The sequence below is a fragment of the Guyanagaster necrorhizus genome (genome assembly GCF_019112545.1).
Source record: "Guyanagaster necrorhizus MCA 3950 unplaced genomic scaffold BT62scaffold_30, whole genome shotgun sequence".
NCBI classification, from domain to species: Eukaryota; Fungi; Basidiomycota; class Agaricomycetes; order Agaricales; family Physalacriaceae; genus Guyanagaster; species Guyanagaster necrorhizus.
Window position 1 is genome coordinate 362,967 of NW_025064909.1, and position 18,217 is coordinate 381,183.

An 18,217-nucleotide genomic window follows, 5' to 3' on the forward strand; every position below is an offset into this window, starting at 1 on the left:
CACAGATAGTCAGACTGTAGAGCACGGAACAGCGGACTGATTCATTGATCGTGGCAAGGCGCTGCCCTAGGAGGCTTGGAGTGGGAACGAAAGAATGAGGGAGCAGAGCTCGTCGGCGCTGAGCGAGGCATTTGCCAAGTCAAGATATGTGATGTTGGGGAACGCAGTGACTGAGGCATGCCACAAATGGCGGTCTGCAAAGTGGGACCAATTTATATCGAGGAGGAAGAGGTTCTTGGTGTACCCATATTGGGCGAGGGCTCTTAGGAGCGGGAGAAGGAATGGGTCGGTGGGGTTGTTGGATGAGCCATGGGGTTTGATAGTTAGGAAATCCAGCTGGTCGGGGGTGTCGTCGAGGGAGCCCGTGTTGAGGAGGGCGTAGAGGTCCTGGCAGGTGTATTGTTGTCTGTAGTTCGTGCTCAATTCCATGAAATCAAATTGCAGCGGACGGATGTTAGACACTTCCAGGAGGCTAGGAAGGCTATTAGAATTTCTTAGGTGATGCCAGAGCAATGGCGACTTATTTGGATGGTGGTTTATCCATATTTATTTGAGAAGAGGGAAGAAGAATTGCTGGAGGAATGGCTCCAACGCGGACAGCGTTTTATATGACGGTTTTGGACAATGGTGCCCTTGAAAACAAAAGAGAGAAAGATAACCAGCAACCGGTAACCATCTAATGAGCAAAGTCAACGTCGAATTTCGAACGCGTGGAAAGCATGTGATGTCCCCGTTGAGATCATTACGCCTGTCACAAAGGCAGCATAAAATTTCCTAAACAGTACTCAGCCGTGGAAAATGCAAAGGACGAAGTGGCACTTACCTTGCGACAGCAAGGCCTGGGATTTGAAACTTGAAGCCCTCGAAGGTCCGGAAAACGTAATATAAGCAGCGAAAAAATAACCGTTCTGTGAGATATTCAGCTGTTAGAAAGATGAGGGGGATAGGCGATTAATGCCGGAAACGGTGAACAACATTGTCGCCTAGGCACACTTGGACGATGAGCCGGTGTTTGGCCCTGGTATTCTAGGGTTAGGGTTTCCATCCTTCCGCCAAACCATCCATCATCGCCTTCCTTCGCGCTGTCTTTTATCCTTCTATTCCATATATTTCCAATCTAATTATCTCAACGAGCCTGATGAGCTAGCTGCTGCACCGCTGTTCGCGTAGCATGTAAAAAGGCGAGAACCCTGACCAGTGAGGTCGTCTTGGTCAGTACTAGCTTTTTCAGCGTCGACATCGACGTCTCTTTTCTCACCTGCTAGCCGTTCTTTAGAAAGATGACATTGCCTCAACCAGCTGACTTTGAGGTCCTCGAATGAATGTTTAGAGGAGTGGCTCGAACGGTGAGCAAGGATGAGCACCAACCAGGCTCACGGGAGCACAGTAGGGACGTCGCCTTACCTACCTCTTGATTGATGGTAGTATCAACGCTTGGATATTGCAGACGAATCGTGACTCGCGCTGTCCATCCTCGATTTTACTCGATTGCCAGATGGCCGCTGTTCCAAGTTGACAGAGATGACGCGTTAAAGTCAGAATTTGCTCTCTGGACGGTATCTACATCAAGGGTCGACTAGCCTATGCGCTTATAGCTACAAGGCAGACCCCAACGTCGTACAGAGAACAAGACATTGGAGGCCCGTTCTATCTCAGAAGGAGAAAGTGAATACGCTACGTATGGTAACTTGTTGCAAAATTTTCACCATTCCTTTTCATTAATATCGTGTCAGCTAGTCGATATTCACGTTTAATATATGAACATCTATCGTTCACTTTGCCCAAATTTAGATTGTTGCTATAGAAACATGTGAGATCGAAGGCTGAAGCAGCAGCTTGAACTCCGCGTCGGCCCCGGAAAAGATAAACAATGATGTCCCGAGCACTCGTAATCTTTTGCTCGCGTGTACCGCAGCTTTCTAGGTCATTGCCACTGAGCATAAGCAGGAGATAGACTAATCCCAAATATAAGACAAATTCTACAAAATTCCTGTCAATTATAATGAACCAGTTCTCCCCCAGTGACCTTTGAACGCTCCTCTTACCTCAGGGAAGATGGATAATACAATGAGTGGCTGTTGACCCCAGAGTCGAACCTCCTGCGCAGGCTGAACCGTCGCTGAAAATCCAAGGGTTCAGCACTCAGCCCCGTCACCCAGAATTGTACTGTATCTTTGTCTGTCTCCGGATGTGATCTCGATATCATAGACCAACGGATGTCGCCAAATCTCCAGCATTGCTCGACACGAGTGCTTTATATTCGCTTAATATTATTCTTTGTCCATGGTAAATATATTATTTGATGGCTCGGATGCCATGATATTCACAAATTGTGCATTAACTTAATGATCGATTGCAGTCTACCGGATCTCAGCGCTTGGGTGGCCAAAGCGCTGCTTTGTCCATGTCAGCGAACCTGTTGTCTGTTGTTTTTACTTTCGATCATGGCCAGGTTGTCTTTCTTTTCCACCCACATATATAAAGGTCGGGATGCCTGGCTCGGAAATATCATCTTCTCCTTCCTCCACTACCTTTCCCAGAATATCTTTCCTCAACTCTGCGTAAGTTTGGCGGTTATCAATTCCATGGATCTATGCTGACCGGTTCACAGAATAAACATGTCTCTCTTCCAGATAGGTCCTCGCGAGTATCCAGACCCACCCTACAGTCAGATGTGCGACGATCAGTCGTGGAGAACCTACATCGACAGCCAAGTGTACATCTGCGGCGGCAAAAGCCCAAGAGAAGTCATACGTCCATATAACCGGGACTTCGTCCGCCTCCTACACGATATCGCCCATTACCATGTCCAGGGACAAAATCCGGTAAAAATTATAGCTATCAACGACCTTTCATGGTCCGACTTTGGCGATGATCGTTTCGCATACCACACCGCCCTTGTGTCGTTCCCGTCTGTCACTTCTCTCTTCCTAGACAAAGTCCACTGCAGCTGCAACGAGTTGTACACTCTTTTGCGCTCCTACACCAACCTTCAGACCCTGAATATACAGCGCCTGATACTTGACAGCAATTCCTCTTTCCTATTCCAACCAAATTTCCGCGGACCGCCCTCGTTCATAAAGGCTTTGGACCTTGATGTTGACAGTTGTTCGCCAAGCCTTCTTCCTCTTCTCTCTTCTCACTCCCATATTCCCTTTGTGCTAGACCGCCTGGAATCCTTGACAATCATAGGCCAGTCCGGCCCCATAATAGGGAGAGCAGATCGCTTTGCTGCCATTGTTTCCCTTGTCGCCATGCCGCTGGAGCTTAGCTTGATTGTTGGTCGGATCGAGATTTCAGGTTCGCACATTGATTCTTCTGGATTCCATCCACCGACTCATTGACTATAATGCAACAGACGAGACACCCTATCTTGATGTCAGCCATGTCACCGACCTCAAGTTCACCGTTTATCTGGACCCAGGGTGGAGCTACTGCTATTCCCTTCGGTGGTGGGGCCATGTCATTGACCGCCGTAGCGCCGACCTTCAGAAGGTCACTATCTGCATCCAGGGCCGGAATAGTCCCTCTCTTCCAGCAGAGGATGTTCCTTACTGGACATACTTGGATCAGGCATTGTGTGGTAAACCCAGCTTCCGGCAGCTGTGCTTCCAGGTCTCCATGAGCGGTCAGCAGTCTCAGCAGTCTTGTCAAGACCTTCAGAAAGCGCTGAGGCGTCGGCTTTCGGGAGTCATCAAACGCTACGGAGCCTTAGGTCGTATTAGTTGGCTCGACGATGGTGGGCAACCATTCTCTCCGGTTCCGTAGTGCATGCCTCCGAGTCCTTTTTCATTGTTTCATCGCTTGTGACTATTGTATAGAATGAATACATTTATTCGTTCTTGATACTGAAAACAATGAACTACGAGCTGGCTAATGCTCTAATGGTGCGTTTGGTAACCGGGCGAGATACAAGAGTGATGTGCGACGTCTGCAAGCCCGGGTCCCCACAGATAAATAAGCCCATCTCTGACCTATCCCTCGGAAGACAATATCTTTTTTCTGTCGATACGTTGGATCCTCAGGAGGAAACAATCGCTCGCCCGCTGGGACTGTTATCACGTTATACGTTCAGTTGATCTCTTGAAGAATATCATCTAACAGTAAGGCGTCAAATACAGGAGAGAGAATGAGGCTTACCCGGATTCAAATCTAGAACCTGAGCACCGACAATATGATCAGCACTTCGTTGGTAGTCACTCTCTCAGAATATTCAGGACAAGTTGAAACCCGACACGGGCGAAATGACGCTATCAAAATGGCTGAACTAGTAGACGGCGCGGCCCAAGGTTGGACGTCAATGCCGACAAACGCTGTGAGGCGCTGTTTGCAAGTCCCAGATGAAAACGGGTCACAAAAACATGTGGACTGAGTTCCCTCTAAGGAAAATGGATGCAAGAAAGAGGATGTGGAGAGATAAAGGCCGTTGAATGAACGTACCCCTGGTTAGCACAAAAAAGAAGTGAAGGGGCTACTGAAAAAACAAGCGTGCCTCAGAATGGAAACTCATTGAAAAATGTCTCGATGACATCAGGAGACAAGGAATGCCCTGGACAATCCTTTGTAGTAAGATCCATTCCGCCAGCCGCGCCTTCAGATTATCCTCCGGACCACAGACACTTGCGTGAAAGTAGTAGGGCAGTACATTGTCGTCTTCCCCGGTCTCATGATCAACACGCACCATTGGGACTATTAGTAGGCGATGATGCCTTTGGACGAAATGCATAGTACTTCATCACGATTTTAGTTTATGTGTACATGTTCGATTCATGTAGTAGGTAGGATTTACGCGAAACGAAATACTTTGGATTCAAATGTGAATTGCGCTGATCTGAGAAGTGCGTTTGGTAGGGCGAGACAGCCCCAAAGGGAGCTGTACAACGCCTGCAAGCCCGGGGCCCACGACAAGGGAGCACCAGACGGAGACAGTGCACATCTGCCTCCGTCTTATCCCCCGGGAAACACATACCTTTGAGATCGAGGTCTTGCCTCGCCATAACACTCATATTTGAACGGATGGACAGTCGGAATATATGGATGGCATGCTGCCAAAAATATGAGACGGCGAGAGAATGGTGAGATGAATAATTGCATATTCAGCTCTTTCCATTCCACGCGTCGGCGTATTTTAACAGCTTTCCGACGCCTTCGTATTATTAATGGTCCAAACTCCTTGTTGTACCTGCTTCGTCTGTTTTTGTTTGTAACGACGAGCAGGTATTCCTAGAAGAATGAACGCACATCAGTATCTGCAGCAAAGACGAGGGAGAGGGACATACATGTATTTTTGTTGCGATTATCGCTGTAAAGAAAAAGATTCATATCGTCGAAGCCGCAAAGTCGGGCGACTTACCACTGCTTTACTAGGGTGGGTGTATTGGAGACCACCTGCCATCCCGCGGTCAATACCCCACCCCGTCTTGAAGGATGCAAACGAGTCTTATGACTTTGCGCAATTCTAAGAAAATAACCATCAACAAGGGAGATGGAAATCAGGAACGAAGACGACGTACAATTTCTTTTGGCAGAAAGCGAACCAAGTCTACGAAATGTCGTTGTTAAATGGAAGCAGTGTGAAAAATATAACGACTTACTGCGGTGATTTCAATCAATGCCATTGGCCATTGGCACTGAAAGAGAGGAGAAGCCGATGCCTCAGAGAGATCCGATTACAAACTCCTCACCGGTTCGGTCGCTTGCTCGAACGGTTCTACCACGCTTGTACGTGATAACCGTTCGAGTCGGTCAACGACTTCATTGCGAAGACGGATGGGTATCGCTACCCATCTTTGCGTGCCGATCCATGGCCTAGCCATTCATCTTGAGATTGACCGTAGTCACCATTGCTTTTTTACGGTGGGTGTTGGAGACCACCTGCCATCCCGTGGTCAATACCCCACCCCGTCTTGAAGGATGCAAACGAGTCTTATGACTTTGCGCAATTCTGAGAAAATAACCATCAACAAGGGAGATGGAAATCAGGAACGAAGACGACGTACAATTTCTTTTGGCAGAAAGCGAACCGAAGCTACGAAATGTCGTTGTTAAATGGAAGTAGTCTGATAAAGATAATGACTTCACTGCGGTGATTTCAATCAATGCCATTGGCACTGAAAGAGAGGAGAAGCCGATGCCTCAGAGAGATCCGATTACAAACTCCTCACCGGTTCGGTCGCTTGCTCGAACGATGTACTCAGTACCACGTCGCCGGAAAGATGGATGCCGATCCAAGGCCACCATCAGCCCTATCGATGGTGGATGACCAGCCTGTCCAAGGAAGGGTCATCAACGCCGACGAATCACGAAAGGGAGAGGGCACAAAGGCCAAGGATAGTCGTCGAAACGACCGCACGCATCTACCACGACGCTTGACGTCGCTCACCGTTCGAGTCGGTCAACGACTTCATTGCGAAGACGGATGGGTATCGCTACTCATCTCTGCGTGCCGATCTATGGCCTAGCCATTCATGTTGAGATTGATCTTGGTCGCCTAGTCGCTCCATTCACCCAACGGTGGGGTCGCTTGACTAAAATTAGGAGCGCCATGACTCCTTAAGTAGGAGGCCGTTGACTTAGGAAAGTGTTAACAGCAGCACTGAAGAAACGGTAGGGAAAAACGTACATATATCTTGCTGGTTAATGAGAACATCGACGAATTCCTATGGGTAAAGGAGTAAACTGTTCGCTCTCACGCAACGACGACGATGACCTACCATGGAGGTACCCGGTAGCGGAGAACGATAGCCACATATGAGGATGAACATCCCACAGCTTCTGAAGAGAGGCTGAGGGCGTCGTCGTCTCAATAGTAGCGTTGAGTATGACATTTGATCGTTCGAAGCCAAGAGAGGATGGGGACAGAGAGAGCAAGCGAAACTTTTATACCTTTAGGACCTGTTGTGGCTTATTTGTCTCATGTTTCGTCCGTAAGGATCGATCAACCTGCGTCTATCACTGTTTTTCCAGTTTCCGACAAATCTTGACTCAGGACAGTCGGCCGACAAAAAGATACGGCGTACATGGTAGCCGCCGGGGTAGACAAATTGGGTGAACGGAGTTTGATCGATCGCGTCCAGGGTACACGTGATCGCATGTCGACTGGAATTGACGATAGGCCCCTATTTCGATCCTTGCCACTCACGAGTAGCATATCGTTTTGGTGCTTAAATTTTGAGACGGTTCGTTTTCGTGTGACGATTCCAGTGAATTTCTCACTTCGTTGACAATCTCACCACAAGGTCCAAGCCTACTGGCCCTTTGAGCCACTCGGGCTCTGGAAATTTTACTGGTCACTATCATCGCGGATTGCAACAGCAGCAACCGACGGGAAATTTTTCTGTGGAATCAGGAACCGCTATATTTTGTGCCTTCAGTTCTGCTTCTGAGTCCAATTTTAGCTGTGAATTCATGGAAGTTTGTCTGTCGGAGTTGAACGGTGACTGGGTATTGTAATTTCCAGAGACTGCGAAGACATCTGCATCAAACTGTATCTACACATTGCAATCTTTGAGTTGGCACGGCTCCGGCCAAGAAGTTATTGACTCAGATAATCCAAGCCAGACTCATGCTTCTCATCTGCCAAGACCCCACTGCATGCTCCACACCCCCTATTACACCGTTTCACAGAACTTTCCATTTAATTCAGAATTTTTTCCATAGTTTTTTATTTTTGTGCTCTGATTATCACCTGCGATTTTGACCCGAAGATTTTCAGCCACAATCCTGTAGATGACTATCACAGCAATGAAAACCACGTCCTTTGACAACATTACTTGGTTCAATATCTGTTTTTCTATTCACTCGCAAAACCTAAGACAGCTCTCCTCTACGAAGGACGCCAACTCGCCACAATCAACTGTGTATTGAAATTAAGAAACCATAGATAGAGACCGACGTCAACATATTTTCGAAGATTAAAGGGTATAGATGTAATAAGTTCCACCACGAAGGCAAAGTCCAACTGAGCTCATCCTATAAAACAGCTTATACATGCAGAACAGTCGCCATTCACTCATTCCGTCTCACTAATCCACCAACCGTCATCCAAATCCGTGGCTTCAAAGCTAGCTGTTGTGACTGCGCGTGCCTACACCGAGCGCCGCAGTAACGTGTCGAGAGTGGCATCTGCGGCGACGTTTAAAGATCCATCTACGAGAGCGTCAGTGTCGACTTTGGGTGCAGTTTCACGCGCCTCCACCGAGCGCCTCAGTAAAATGTCGAGAGCGGCACCAGCGGCGACATCTGCAGAAACACCGGCGGCAACATGTGAGGAACCATCTACGTCGGCTGTGGGTGCAACTACATGCGTATTCACCGAACGCCGCAGTAGCGTGTCGAGTGCGGCATCGGCGACGACGTGCAAAGATCCATCTACGAGAGCATCATGGTTGACTGTGGGTACTACGGCCCGTGCGTTTACGGATGCGTCAGGGGCGACGCCTGCAGAAACATCTACAGTATCATCAGACAAGCAAGTAGTGTAGTCAGAAGACAATATCTAACCTGCAATGGGCCGTAAGACAGCTCCGGCAGCGACAGACAGATATGCGGGCAAGAGGAGCACAACTACGGACTCTAGTAGGTCAGCTCACTTGGCTCTGAGATATGAGTAGACAATTGTTCACCCTTGAATAACATCGTAGAACCGAGCTGGATGTGTTTTTGGAGTCGGGGTCGAAGTCATTTATACTGAAAAAGGAGCGCAAAAACTAAATTGCCAACTGAGAACGTTGCTTTAGTTTGACAGTCGAAATGATAAAAAAATCAAAAGTTCAGAAGACAAACATCTTCGGTTGACTGTGTCGCCCAGATTAAAGAAGAGCATCCATAACATTCGTCAACTATTCTTCCAGGCTAAATAAAAACATGTATCAATCAGAATTCTAATGGTCCCGAGGGCGAGGAAACATGTACACACGTAGTCTTGCTCGCTGTGACCGGACACACCACAAATCAGATCTGTCTCCCATCGAAAGAACCTCAAAAATATTCATCGTATTTTATCATTCCCATCTTTAGCCTCGTGGAAAGAGTAGCAGTTCGTCCTCGAAGAAGAGCCACGTGGTCACTTGAGAAGGCAGAATAAGAAGTAGCACAAGGCAGAACTACGATGCCTTCCATGTAATCACAGAATGAATACGAGAAGCATCCAGAGTATAATTAAATCATGATATCAATCAACTGATGTCGAAGCATGAAGGAAGATACTATGCCTTATGCTCAAATCGCATTTTAAGATGAGGACCATAGAAACTTTGGTGAGCCTCATGATACACATATCAAGTGAGGTAGGCCTTTTGGGGCATCAAGGCTGCATTGAGCACTTCCATCAGCTCTGTTTGGCGGCGCCTAAGCTATAATTCAATCTTCGGCAAGTAGAAGATGCGAAAGGAATGATAATTGAGAACGGTTCTCGAAGGAAAGCACTGCATGTTACTTCATGGAACCTCGAACCATTGCTTATGACGCAGATAATCTTAGGTTAGTTCAATTCTCCTACGCACTGTGGCAAATTGAACGGAATGCGCGGCCAATCCCGGCGCGAACCGCAGGATGACCGGTCCGACATTTCTGCAGCTACGGCGACGCGTACGCTTTGTTCGATTTTCTCCCTTTTGGATAGCTACTGACCGTTCTGCATTACTAGTAGTATTTTGGGACTCCTTCGTTTCTCAAGAGCTAATGGCGGTGTTACACAACAATCACCCGCTCATGGTCTGCATGAATTTAGACTAGCTGTCCATGGCCGGATACGCGTGGTGCTTCAGAGATCCGGTGACCTCATCATCATCCTCCAGACCTTCAGAGGAGACTGAGTCCAAGACATGTCGCAGGGTGTACACTCAGGGATGTTCCAGTCCCGTCCGTTGACTGACTCCAAACGTAGTAGCCATAGAGGAATTTATCCTTGACTCTTAGATTCTCCCCCTCTGAGTCCGGTCCTAGAGCGTCTTGGATACCACTACCCTCCCGTATGTCACAGACACGTCATCAACGAGGGCTGCAATAGACTTTGGTGAAATACTACTCAACGCTGCGGCAATGAAGCATGTAATGTATCTGTTCCTGGCTGGTCATCCAGTCGCAGGGTGTTGCCGATAAACGCAAATAAAAAGGATTCGCCCCCATGCGTTCAGCGTGACACTGCTGTCCTCTCTCTCAGCTCAACGGCCCCTGAATGTGGCAACCTAGACAGTTTCTGATGTCGATCTCGGTTTCTATAAGCCATAGTCTCTGGTGCTTGTCCTTTCTCCGACTCAGGTCAGAGGTGGAGTGTGCCAGTCTTCCAAATAAATGACTCGCTGACTCTTGGCTGTTCCAGTCCACCTTTACGCCGTTATGCACGTAAAAGCCAATCCCCTATCGTAAAATGATGGTCATTGTATCCCACCACATGGTCAATGATTGTTGTACGAGTTCTTGGGTGCTATGATGAGCTTTGTCCTAGCTAGGCCAAAAGGCATTGTTCCGATCGCGGCTCACTGGGGAAACACACATGCCTCATTCTAGTTTAACGGGTCACTGCTGTGTCTATGAAATCAAAAGTACATTTTCGTTCTGGCAACTTTTATTGCGGCACCACGTTGTCTCAGTAGTCTTGCTACCCCGGAATGGCATTGTTTAATCTTTATCGGCGATCTTACCCCTCGCTCATACATATATAAACGGACATGAATCTTGGGCTCTCGCAACTTTCACTTTACCCAACTCTTCTGAGTCGCACATTCTTCATTCTTGCCAATGCATCATGCTTACTCCCTCCCCAGCATCTTGCCGATGCATCATGCTTACTCCTTCCCCGGCATCCCGCCAATGCATCATGCTTACTCCTTCCCCGGCATCCTGCCAATGCATCATGCTTTCTCCTTCCCCAGCATCCTGCCACTCCAATATATCGATACCTACAGCCGCTTTGGACCTTGCCTAGATCGCATGCCTTCGGTCAGTCAGCTGTATCGCCACAGGGCATTGAATAAGCATCATCCAGTCAATTCTATCTACATCGATGGACGTGGAAACGACCGGTACGACCCAGCCTTCTCTGCTTTACTCCATCTCCTTGCCAAGGAGTCTATCCATGCGAAAAATCCCATCAAGAGTCTGACCATCGTCGATCTTGACTGGCGGCGTCTTGTAGACCGTTCCACTTGTAATGCCGCCTTCAGGTCATTTTCAGGCATCATCTACCTCCGCGTGAAAAATATCCGGTGTCGCGTCGATGAGTTACGGTCCCTCATCCTTTCGTTCCCTAACCTCGCTATACTGGACTTGCAAGGCGTCGTCTTTGACGAACAAGAACGGCTTACTCAGCCGGATGGCGAGCAGCAGTACCCGAAACTTTCTCGACTGACTATAACTCTCGACGACAACGCCGTCTCGGTTCTGGACCTTTTCCGGACCATAGTGTCTCCTGGTCAAATATACCACCTTGAACTCAAAGGGGCGGACAAAATTCCAGGGACGGTGGAGGTCATGCATCGCATTGTTTCTCTGTCAAAAGCAGCATTAAGTCTGGGTATAGGACACATAAATATGGGTTATTTTGGTTACGTACGCATGCCTGGCCCCATCCTCCAGATCGCAGGCCTGAACAACCTCACCTTGACGATCGCCCTATCTTTTAGCTACAACTATATTTTAGCCGTCAGGTGGTGGACAGAAGTGTTCAAAGCTCTTCCTGCTGAGAATAACCTGCGGAGGTTGACGATCAGGCTGTCGGGTTCTTGGGCAGACGCTGGATTGGCCATCGAAGGGAGGTTGTACAACGACTGGAGAGCCTTGGACGGTGCTTTGTGTAACCCGAGTGTCCATTTGGACAGTTTTGTTCTTGAGACTCAGATGTCCGATCCGGAGAATACTGGTTTTAAGGTTCAGGTTTGGATGGAGAATGAGGGTCTTCGAGGGGTTTTCAAAACTTATGACGCTAAACAACGATTTGAATTCAGGAACAACTGGCCCTAAGCCGTCGCTGTCGAACTGTATATTGTCCCTTATAAACTCGTTAACTCCTGTGTATTGAAAAATATTATGTTGTTGGATATGACAATCACTGACAGTGAACGTTCATGAGTATACGGTGTAGGGGGTCAGGGTAGTGGAAATATGATGAATAAATTGTCGGTCTAATAAATGTGCTGTCTCGAGATGTAAAGGAGTGCTGCTTCTTCGTGGTTTGTTACTCGTCGGTCATCCATGGCATCGTAACCTTCTTGTCTAAGCCATCAAAGAGTGAGAATACGGTCCTGTACATACGCTGACTCTTAGGCAGACCATGCCTACACAGCCAGTACATAACCGGCTCATAATTATACCCCTCGGAAGGAAGCTCCCAGAGCGGCCTGACTCTGAAGACGAGCCGACGCAAGTTTATATCGCGGCGGCACAAAGCCTGATCAAATGCGGCCCAAACCTCCAGGTTCCATTCAGGCATAGAACCACTGGACAAAGAATCCATGTCGATTTCGAGTTCGATCGTCAGCGCCTTGAGTCGGTTAGCGGTCGGGATAGTATTAATGTTGGTCGTCCACCACTCGACAGCGGCATCTGTCTCTACGGAATTGTTGGATAAGCCTATAGTGATGCCAACGGATTTAACGTTGCCGAGGTTCAATGGGCAATGCGATTCTGTAGACGAGGCATTAACGCGAGTGTCTTTATCCAGCGAACTAATACAAAAATACCTATCTTAAAATGTCCACAAATGAAGTCATCGAGCGGGAACTCCAGGAGGCTAAAGAAAGCACGAATCCGATTCACCATCGCATCGTCGCACACGACGCTTGGCTTTCCCCCATGGATCTCAAGCTTGTCTAGTGCGCGCAAAGAGGCAGGGGAATCATAACCAGTGAACAGCTCCAGGATGGCGAACTCGCCCTGGTTAAAAGTCACAGAGAAGCGCGACAGCTCCGGTCCTTGCAACTCACTCTGAATTTCTCCGACAGATATATTGGACCTTCGTCGAGGAATGTGAACCACCTCGGCATCGTACTCCTCGACTTGGTTATCTTCGAACATGAGTTGTATGAGTGTGGGCATGGAAGATACGAGCGCCTTAATGTCGTATTTTGTGCACGCGACGTATGTCAAGCTGAGGATGCTGATATGGGGAAATGATGAAAGTGCGGAGCGGAAGGACGCGCGGCTTCTAACGTTGAACCAATTTAGGCCTGTGAGCCCCATGGAGTTTATTGGAACCTGTTCGTTCTTGAGGAACTCGAGGAGCAGAGGGAAGTGTCGGTCGTATCCTAGGGTCAATGAGTTATCATCCTTGATGTCTAGCTGTTGAACGGATTCATCGGTGGTCGGACAAGGAGCGTTTACAGGAATATTAAGAGCGTGGCAGATCGATAGAGAGCGCAAGATGTAACCATAGAGGTATTGACACGAATATTTCTGCTCCTTGCCTAATTGCAGGAAATCTTCGAGTGTCAGCCGCGCCATGAATGCGGATAGCTGGAAAGATATAAGTAAGATTTTCCGAAAATGCCTGACTTCGATGGAAACGCCTACCAGAGATCAGTGTACTATAGAGATCAGTCCAAGAGTGACGACACCTAACAATGTTAACGGAAACCTATTGTTCATTCCGTGGGTCGCCGACATACGGCCAGCCAGGGTAGCTCAAACCACCCAGAAAAGGATCGAAGTCTCGAGGTACACAACTTGTGCAGCACCTTCAATTGACCCTGCATCTAAAGGTATTCTGAAAAAATTGTTTTGACTTCAGCCCCAAGGTTCTGTGGTGATTCCAAACAAATCCTCACGATGAAACGAGAGTCGGAGCTGGAATGTTTTGTCACGAACTTTGACGTTGTCAACCGCAGTGCAGACTTACAATCATACTACACAGTGTTAGTTGCTGAAATTATCGTCCTATAATTAGGACTTTGCGTCTTTTTGGTGGACCAGACAATAGACAGGCAAATTTGAAAACTTACCCTTTGTTCGGGTTAGGGTTCGGTGTCCGACGGTGATGATCGGTCTTGCTCGGCAACGATCACGTGTTGAACGAGCTTGTTCGGCGGTTCGGCGAAGTCCGCACCAGGGTTCGATGAGCACCTAGCCCTGGTCATTCAACCGGCTCTTGTTCAGATGCTCCTGGGAGAAAACTTTTCTTCGAAATGACTCAAAAATTGAGCAAAAAGCCTCTCTTCATTCTTACCGGAGTTCGACAAGATGACGTCACGTATCACGGGCCAGTCTAAAACTGAACAAATTTACCCCGCTTACTGTCTGAGTCTCTCTTGCCTTCCACCATCATGAACATCTGCCAGCCGAAAACTAACCGTGACTACATCCCTATCTCAGACCATGGCCTGTAGGAGTTTCAGCTTCAGCTTGGCTTTGGTCTTTACAATACGTTGAACTCAGGATCGGAAACTTGCATACTGCGGCGCTAATTAGCACTGACGGCTCAGGTATACCCTAAGGACACTTTTTGAGGGTACTCCTAACGAGTGCTACGTAGTTGAGAGCTATTGCGTGCCAAACTTTGATTCCCCTTCTGTCTTTGCGCGGATTCTCGACAAGGATAAAGGGGGTCATTTCTCGATCACGCCGAAGGTTCCGTTTACCACTAAGCAGAATTACCTTCCAAGTTCGAATGTAATAAATGGTGTCCGTCATTTCGTCCTTTGCCTGCTGATTATATTCCGACCAGGTCCTTCAAACCAAGTTCATGAATGAGCAAGGCGTCATTTCCGTCACTGGTTCTATCGTCATATCTGACACATATTTACTATTGACATGCTTTCTAGATTTTCTTCCTCGCCAGAAGGCATCTGAAAGTCTCCCGACGACTGCAACTCAGCCTTTACTTCACTGGCTTATCAGACGTGTCGAGGTGTGGATGATCTCGGTATCCTTCGGGCCGAATTTTTGAAGAAAGGTTTAGGTAGTCAGAGGAGCGATCCCTTTGTGTATGCAATGTGCCCCGGCCTTTGACTATGCTCGTGTGGAACATACCACTGCTATTCATGAGGATACCTCTAGTGCCGTCCCTCAGAAGAAGGCCACATTTGAGTCGAAGGATTGCGCTTTAGACTTGAGGTATGTAGTAGATAGTACCATGGTATGTATCCACAGCTTTGTCCCCAATATTAGGCTTACCTGTACGTAGGATAATGTCGCCTGCCCATCGGTCGAACTTCACCTTCTTGATTTGTCGGACAAGGGGCATAAAGGTCTTGGAGTATGCGCAGACTTATCGCTAGTTGAGGGCCAATGCGTATGGTTCATTCTTCGCATCCCACCAGCCAAAGCCGCTTCTGGATACGAGGTTCTTGAGATAAACGGTCTGCCTGCTGCAGCAGTAAGCGATCCTCTCTTGACCAAAGTAAGACCATAAATACACACTGGAGGGGGTTTCTAACATAAATTTCTTTTTCAGGAGCTCATGGATGGCTTGTTCCATGTGAGTCGTATACATGGTGTTGAGCTTTGGCTAACAAACTACTCCAGACCACAATCAAATACTGGGTTGATTGGATTCGGCATTCATCCTACAATGGCTCGTGGAAAGAAGCCGTACATAGAAGCGCTTTAGCATTGAAGCTTCTCATTTTTGAGCCAACAGGTATTTTATTCCCGCCTCGCTTTCGTTGTTTCATCAATAGGTCTATTCCATAGGTGCCGTTGTAGCTAGCCCTACTTTCAGTCTTCCAGAATACATCGGAGGCACCAGGAACTGGTAAGTGGTTAGTCAGATATAGGGCTGTGCTCTCATCTGATTGGGCTGTAGGGATTACCGGTATGCTTTCTCTTCGTTCCACAGACCGGCTGCCACATGCCCATAATATAGTGCATCATGGATTCGGGACTCTTCATTTACCCTGTATGCACTCATCCGGCTAGGATTCACTCATGAAGCAAATGGTACGACGTTACTCTGTGTCCTGAAATCAAACTCACCGAAGCTGACTACGCAATCAGCTTACCTGGAATTCATTTTCGAACGTCTGCGCCACAAAAACCCCGATGGCAGCTTGCAGATAATGTACACGATCCATGGTCAGTCAGATGGGGATGCGATTGTGATGTCACCACTGACGTACATAAAGGGGGGAAGGATTTAGAAGAGATCGAGCTTAATCATCTCGATGGGCACAAGGGTTCAAAGCCAGTACGAATTGGCAATGGTGCTGCAGATCATCTGCAATTGGTAAGATGGTTGACTTTATCTATCATCAGGTCCTTTGACCGAATTTTTAGGACATCTACGGCGAACTGTGAGTTTGTCTTATCATCGAGAATCAGACCCTAGTTAATTATAAGGGGATCAGGATGGATTGTATCTACCTTGGTCAGAAGGTATTTGAGTTTTTTAATCGATACTGTCGTTCTCTTATCTGCTTTCATGAAGTTTGGTCGACCTTTGGTGCGTGGTTGATCAGTCCGATGATTCGTCGGCTTGACGAGAACTCTTTCAGAGTTACGACGACTGGTGAGTAACATTTTGCACTTACTGGGGGACAAATTGTCCTTATTGCGTTGGTCTTAGGGTCCTCGTTCGTGAACTGTACGCCTACTATTCCTTTCATAACAACAGTGACCCTCACTCGCCCGCTACAGCGTCGATTGTAAGGCCAACGATTGGGCAGTTTTCTCTCCTCCGAGTCTAATCTTTTAACAGACGTTGTCGAAAACTTGAAGAACCCTGATTTGTCTGAGCCTTTATGTTACGGCGTAGGGATTAGTACTTACGTTCCTGCTCTCTAGGTCCATCTGGTTCGCCCCATCCTACGAAGTTTGTCCTTCTAATATTTCCCGATCATTTAGGGAAGTAAGAAACAAGAAGCGTCATTTCACAGTGGGTGTCCTTATAACGTTACGCTCATTTCTGAAACTTAAGTCTCTGTTATGACAGTATTCCAAGGTATGTTGCGTTCCTCGTCGTCAGTGGACCGGTAAGCGCTTACGCTGCTAATTTCAGATAATGCTGTGGTGAGTTTCAGCGATGCGCCGACCAAGTACCGAATGATTCTTTCCATTTCACGAATACTCATCTAGGGTGGCCATCGATCGAGGTAAGTCTCGCCCTCCCCCCTCTTTCATCTACCGTGCTACCGGGGACAATGAAACCATGTAGCCGTGGAGGCGGTCTAGTTTCTCGGTTCGGTACAGAAGGAGAACTTACTAATATATCGTCGTTAGGCCTGCGGCTAGCAGATAAGCGTTCGCTTCCCTGTCCTAGGCGTTACAAGTGGCTAGAGGCCCGTGACCTTTTATACGAAGAAATCATGCAAAAAGCTTGGAATGTGGAGAGGCAGCACTTTGGGCAAAGCTATGAGGAGACTCACGTCTTGGACTCTGCGTTGCTCATTATGCCACTTGTGTTCTTCATGCAAGGGGTGAGTATGCTCGGAGATCAGGTACACTAAGCGCTAAGGAAGCGCGCTATACAGTCCGACCCTCGATTTGTCAGTACGTTGAAACAGATATTGAAAACACCAGAGAGGGGTGGATTGACATCAAATGTAAGTCCGTAACGTTGGTGCGGACGGGCCGCGTGGGTCTGATCCGTCTTCCCTTAGAATCTTATCTTTCGTTATGATGTACACAAATCTGATGATGGTGTCGGTGGAGAGGAAGGGACTTTTTGTTTGTGTACGCTCTGGTATGCTTTCTAGCAGAAATATGGGAGATAGGGCTGATGGCGTGTACAGGGGTGTCGAAGCTCTAACCCGTGCTGGGCAATACGACCGGGCTATGCTTCCCAAAGCTGTTACGATGTTCGAGGTACGTTCGGCTTTTTTTGCTGAATATTCCATGAAACCCGAATTTTTGGTCAGGACTTCCTTCAATATCTTAACCATGTTGGTTTATGCACCGAGGAGGTATCCGAGGCAGGGGAAGGGTGGGTCTTTAGCGCTGCAATGTGATGAAAATTATAGTCTAACTTTTCCAGACTGGGGAATGCTGTACAAGGATTTACGTGAGCTTGGGTTTCGTGACATGTATCGCAGTAGCACTAACTGCTTTTGACTGGTAGCCATGTTACTCTGATATCCGCAGCGTATAATCTCTCTAGGACGCTATCGAAGACTAAGCCTCTGTGAATTTGGTGCAATACAGTTTATGATTATAAAAATTAAAAAGTTATTTACTCTATATACAGCAAACTCGGAATAGGTTGTAAGTAAAGTAAGTCTAAGAATCTACGATTATGTACGCGATGTATCATGTATAGGAAACGGAGCGAAGCAATGAAAAGAGACCC

At 47.6% G+C, this 18,217-nt stretch overlaps 7 protein-coding genes across 7 annotated transcripts; 3 read left to right on the top strand and 4 right to left on the bottom strand.

Moving 5' to 3' along the window:
• Positions 1 to 66: 66 nt before the first annotated feature.
• Positions 67 to 1,240, bottom strand: BT62DRAFT_1010609 (uncharacterized protein; the record flags this gene model as incomplete). Its single annotated transcript, XM_043177669.1, has 5 exons — positions 67 to 472; positions 709 to 774; positions 824 to 923; positions 994 to 1,117; positions 1,157 to 1,240. 5 exons carry the CDS (start codon positions 1,238 to 1,240, stop codon positions 67 to 69), a joined length of 780 nt encoding a protein of 259 aa, XP_043035835.1.
• Positions 1,241 to 2,478: 1,238 nt separating this feature from the next.
• BT62DRAFT_996697 (uncharacterized protein) lies at positions 2,479 to 3,771 on the top strand (the record flags this gene model as incomplete). The annotated part of the gene is made up of 3 exons (XM_043190603.1): positions 2,479 to 2,561; positions 2,612 to 3,300; positions 3,359 to 3,771. Exons 1-3 carry the CDS (start codon positions 2,491 to 2,493, stop codon positions 3,766 to 3,768), a joined length of 1,170 nt encoding a protein of 389 aa, XP_043035836.1. The 5' UTR covers positions 2,479 to 2,490.
• A 977-nt stretch (positions 3,772 to 4,748) lies between these two features.
• BT62DRAFT_1010611 (uncharacterized protein) lies at positions 4,749 to 5,816 on the bottom strand (the record flags this gene model as incomplete). The annotated part of the gene is made up of 6 exons (XM_043177670.1): positions 4,749 to 5,045; positions 5,242 to 5,302; positions 5,354 to 5,458; positions 5,514 to 5,542; positions 5,595 to 5,630; positions 5,685 to 5,816. The coding sequence occupies 6 exons, from the start codon at positions 5,814 to 5,816 to the stop codon at positions 4,749 to 4,751; spliced, it is 660 nt and encodes a 219-aa protein (XP_043035837.1).
• Positions 5,817 to 7,832: 2,016 nt separating this feature from the next.
• On the bottom strand, positions 7,833 to 9,037 carry BT62DRAFT_1079441 (uncharacterized protein). Its single transcript, XM_043179491.1, has 4 exons — positions 8,918 to 9,037; positions 8,625 to 8,853; positions 8,503 to 8,565; positions 7,833 to 8,451 (listed from the first exon to the last, which is right to left on the bottom strand). Exons 2-4 carry the CDS (start codon positions 8,635 to 8,637, stop codon positions 8,087 to 8,089), a joined length of 441 nt encoding a protein of 146 aa, XP_043035838.1. The 5' UTR covers positions 8,638 to 8,853; positions 8,918 to 9,037; the 3' UTR covers positions 7,833 to 8,086.
• Positions 9,038 to 10,649: 1,612 nt separating this feature from the next.
• BT62DRAFT_1040801 (uncharacterized protein) lies at positions 10,650 to 11,961 on the top strand (the record flags this gene model as incomplete). Its single annotated transcript, XM_043178420.1, has 1 exon — positions 10,650 to 11,961. Exon 1 carries the CDS (start codon positions 10,741 to 10,743, stop codon positions 11,959 to 11,961), a length of 1,221 nt encoding a protein of 406 aa, XP_043035839.1. The 5' UTR covers positions 10,650 to 10,740.
• Positions 11,962 to 11,985: 24 nt separating this feature from the next.
• Positions 11,986 to 13,929, bottom strand: BT62DRAFT_1079443 (uncharacterized protein). The gene is made up of 5 exons (XM_043179492.1): positions 13,835 to 13,929; positions 13,764 to 13,782; positions 13,510 to 13,702; positions 12,681 to 13,452; positions 11,986 to 12,624 (listed from the first exon to the last, which is right to left on the bottom strand). The coding sequence occupies exons 4-5, from the start codon at positions 13,438 to 13,440 to the stop codon at positions 12,176 to 12,178; spliced, it is 1,209 nt and encodes a 402-aa protein (XP_043035840.1). The 5' UTR covers positions 13,441 to 13,452; positions 13,510 to 13,702; positions 13,764 to 13,782; positions 13,835 to 13,929; the 3' UTR covers positions 11,986 to 12,175.
• A 329-nt stretch (positions 13,930 to 14,258) lies between these two features.
• BT62DRAFT_973861 (glycoside hydrolase family 15 protein) lies at positions 14,259 to 18,215 on the top strand (the record flags this gene model as incomplete). The annotated part of the gene is made up of 32 exons (XM_043189137.1): positions 14,259 to 14,317; positions 14,371 to 14,417; positions 14,468 to 14,604; positions 14,660 to 14,708; positions 14,757 to 14,842; positions 14,894 to 15,070; positions 15,119 to 15,334; positions 15,389 to 15,412; positions 15,460 to 15,574; positions 15,628 to 15,688; positions 15,740 to 15,748; positions 15,800 to 15,873; positions 15,931 to 16,008; positions 16,059 to 16,159; positions 16,210 to 16,226; positions 16,281 to 16,308; positions 16,361 to 16,375; positions 16,428 to 16,441; positions 16,499 to 16,516; positions 16,570 to 16,577; positions 16,631 to 16,661; positions 16,717 to 16,807; positions 16,865 to 16,873; positions 16,931 to 16,941; positions 17,008 to 17,024; positions 17,152 to 17,348; positions 17,403 to 17,474; positions 17,532 to 17,614; positions 17,664 to 17,736; positions 17,790 to 17,854; positions 17,906 to 17,932; positions 17,990 to 18,215. 32 exons carry the CDS (start codon positions 14,259 to 14,261, stop codon positions 18,054 to 18,056), a joined length of 2,076 nt encoding a protein of 691 aa, XP_043035841.1. The 3' UTR covers positions 18,057 to 18,215.
• Positions 18,216 to 18,217: the final 2 nt, after the last annotated feature.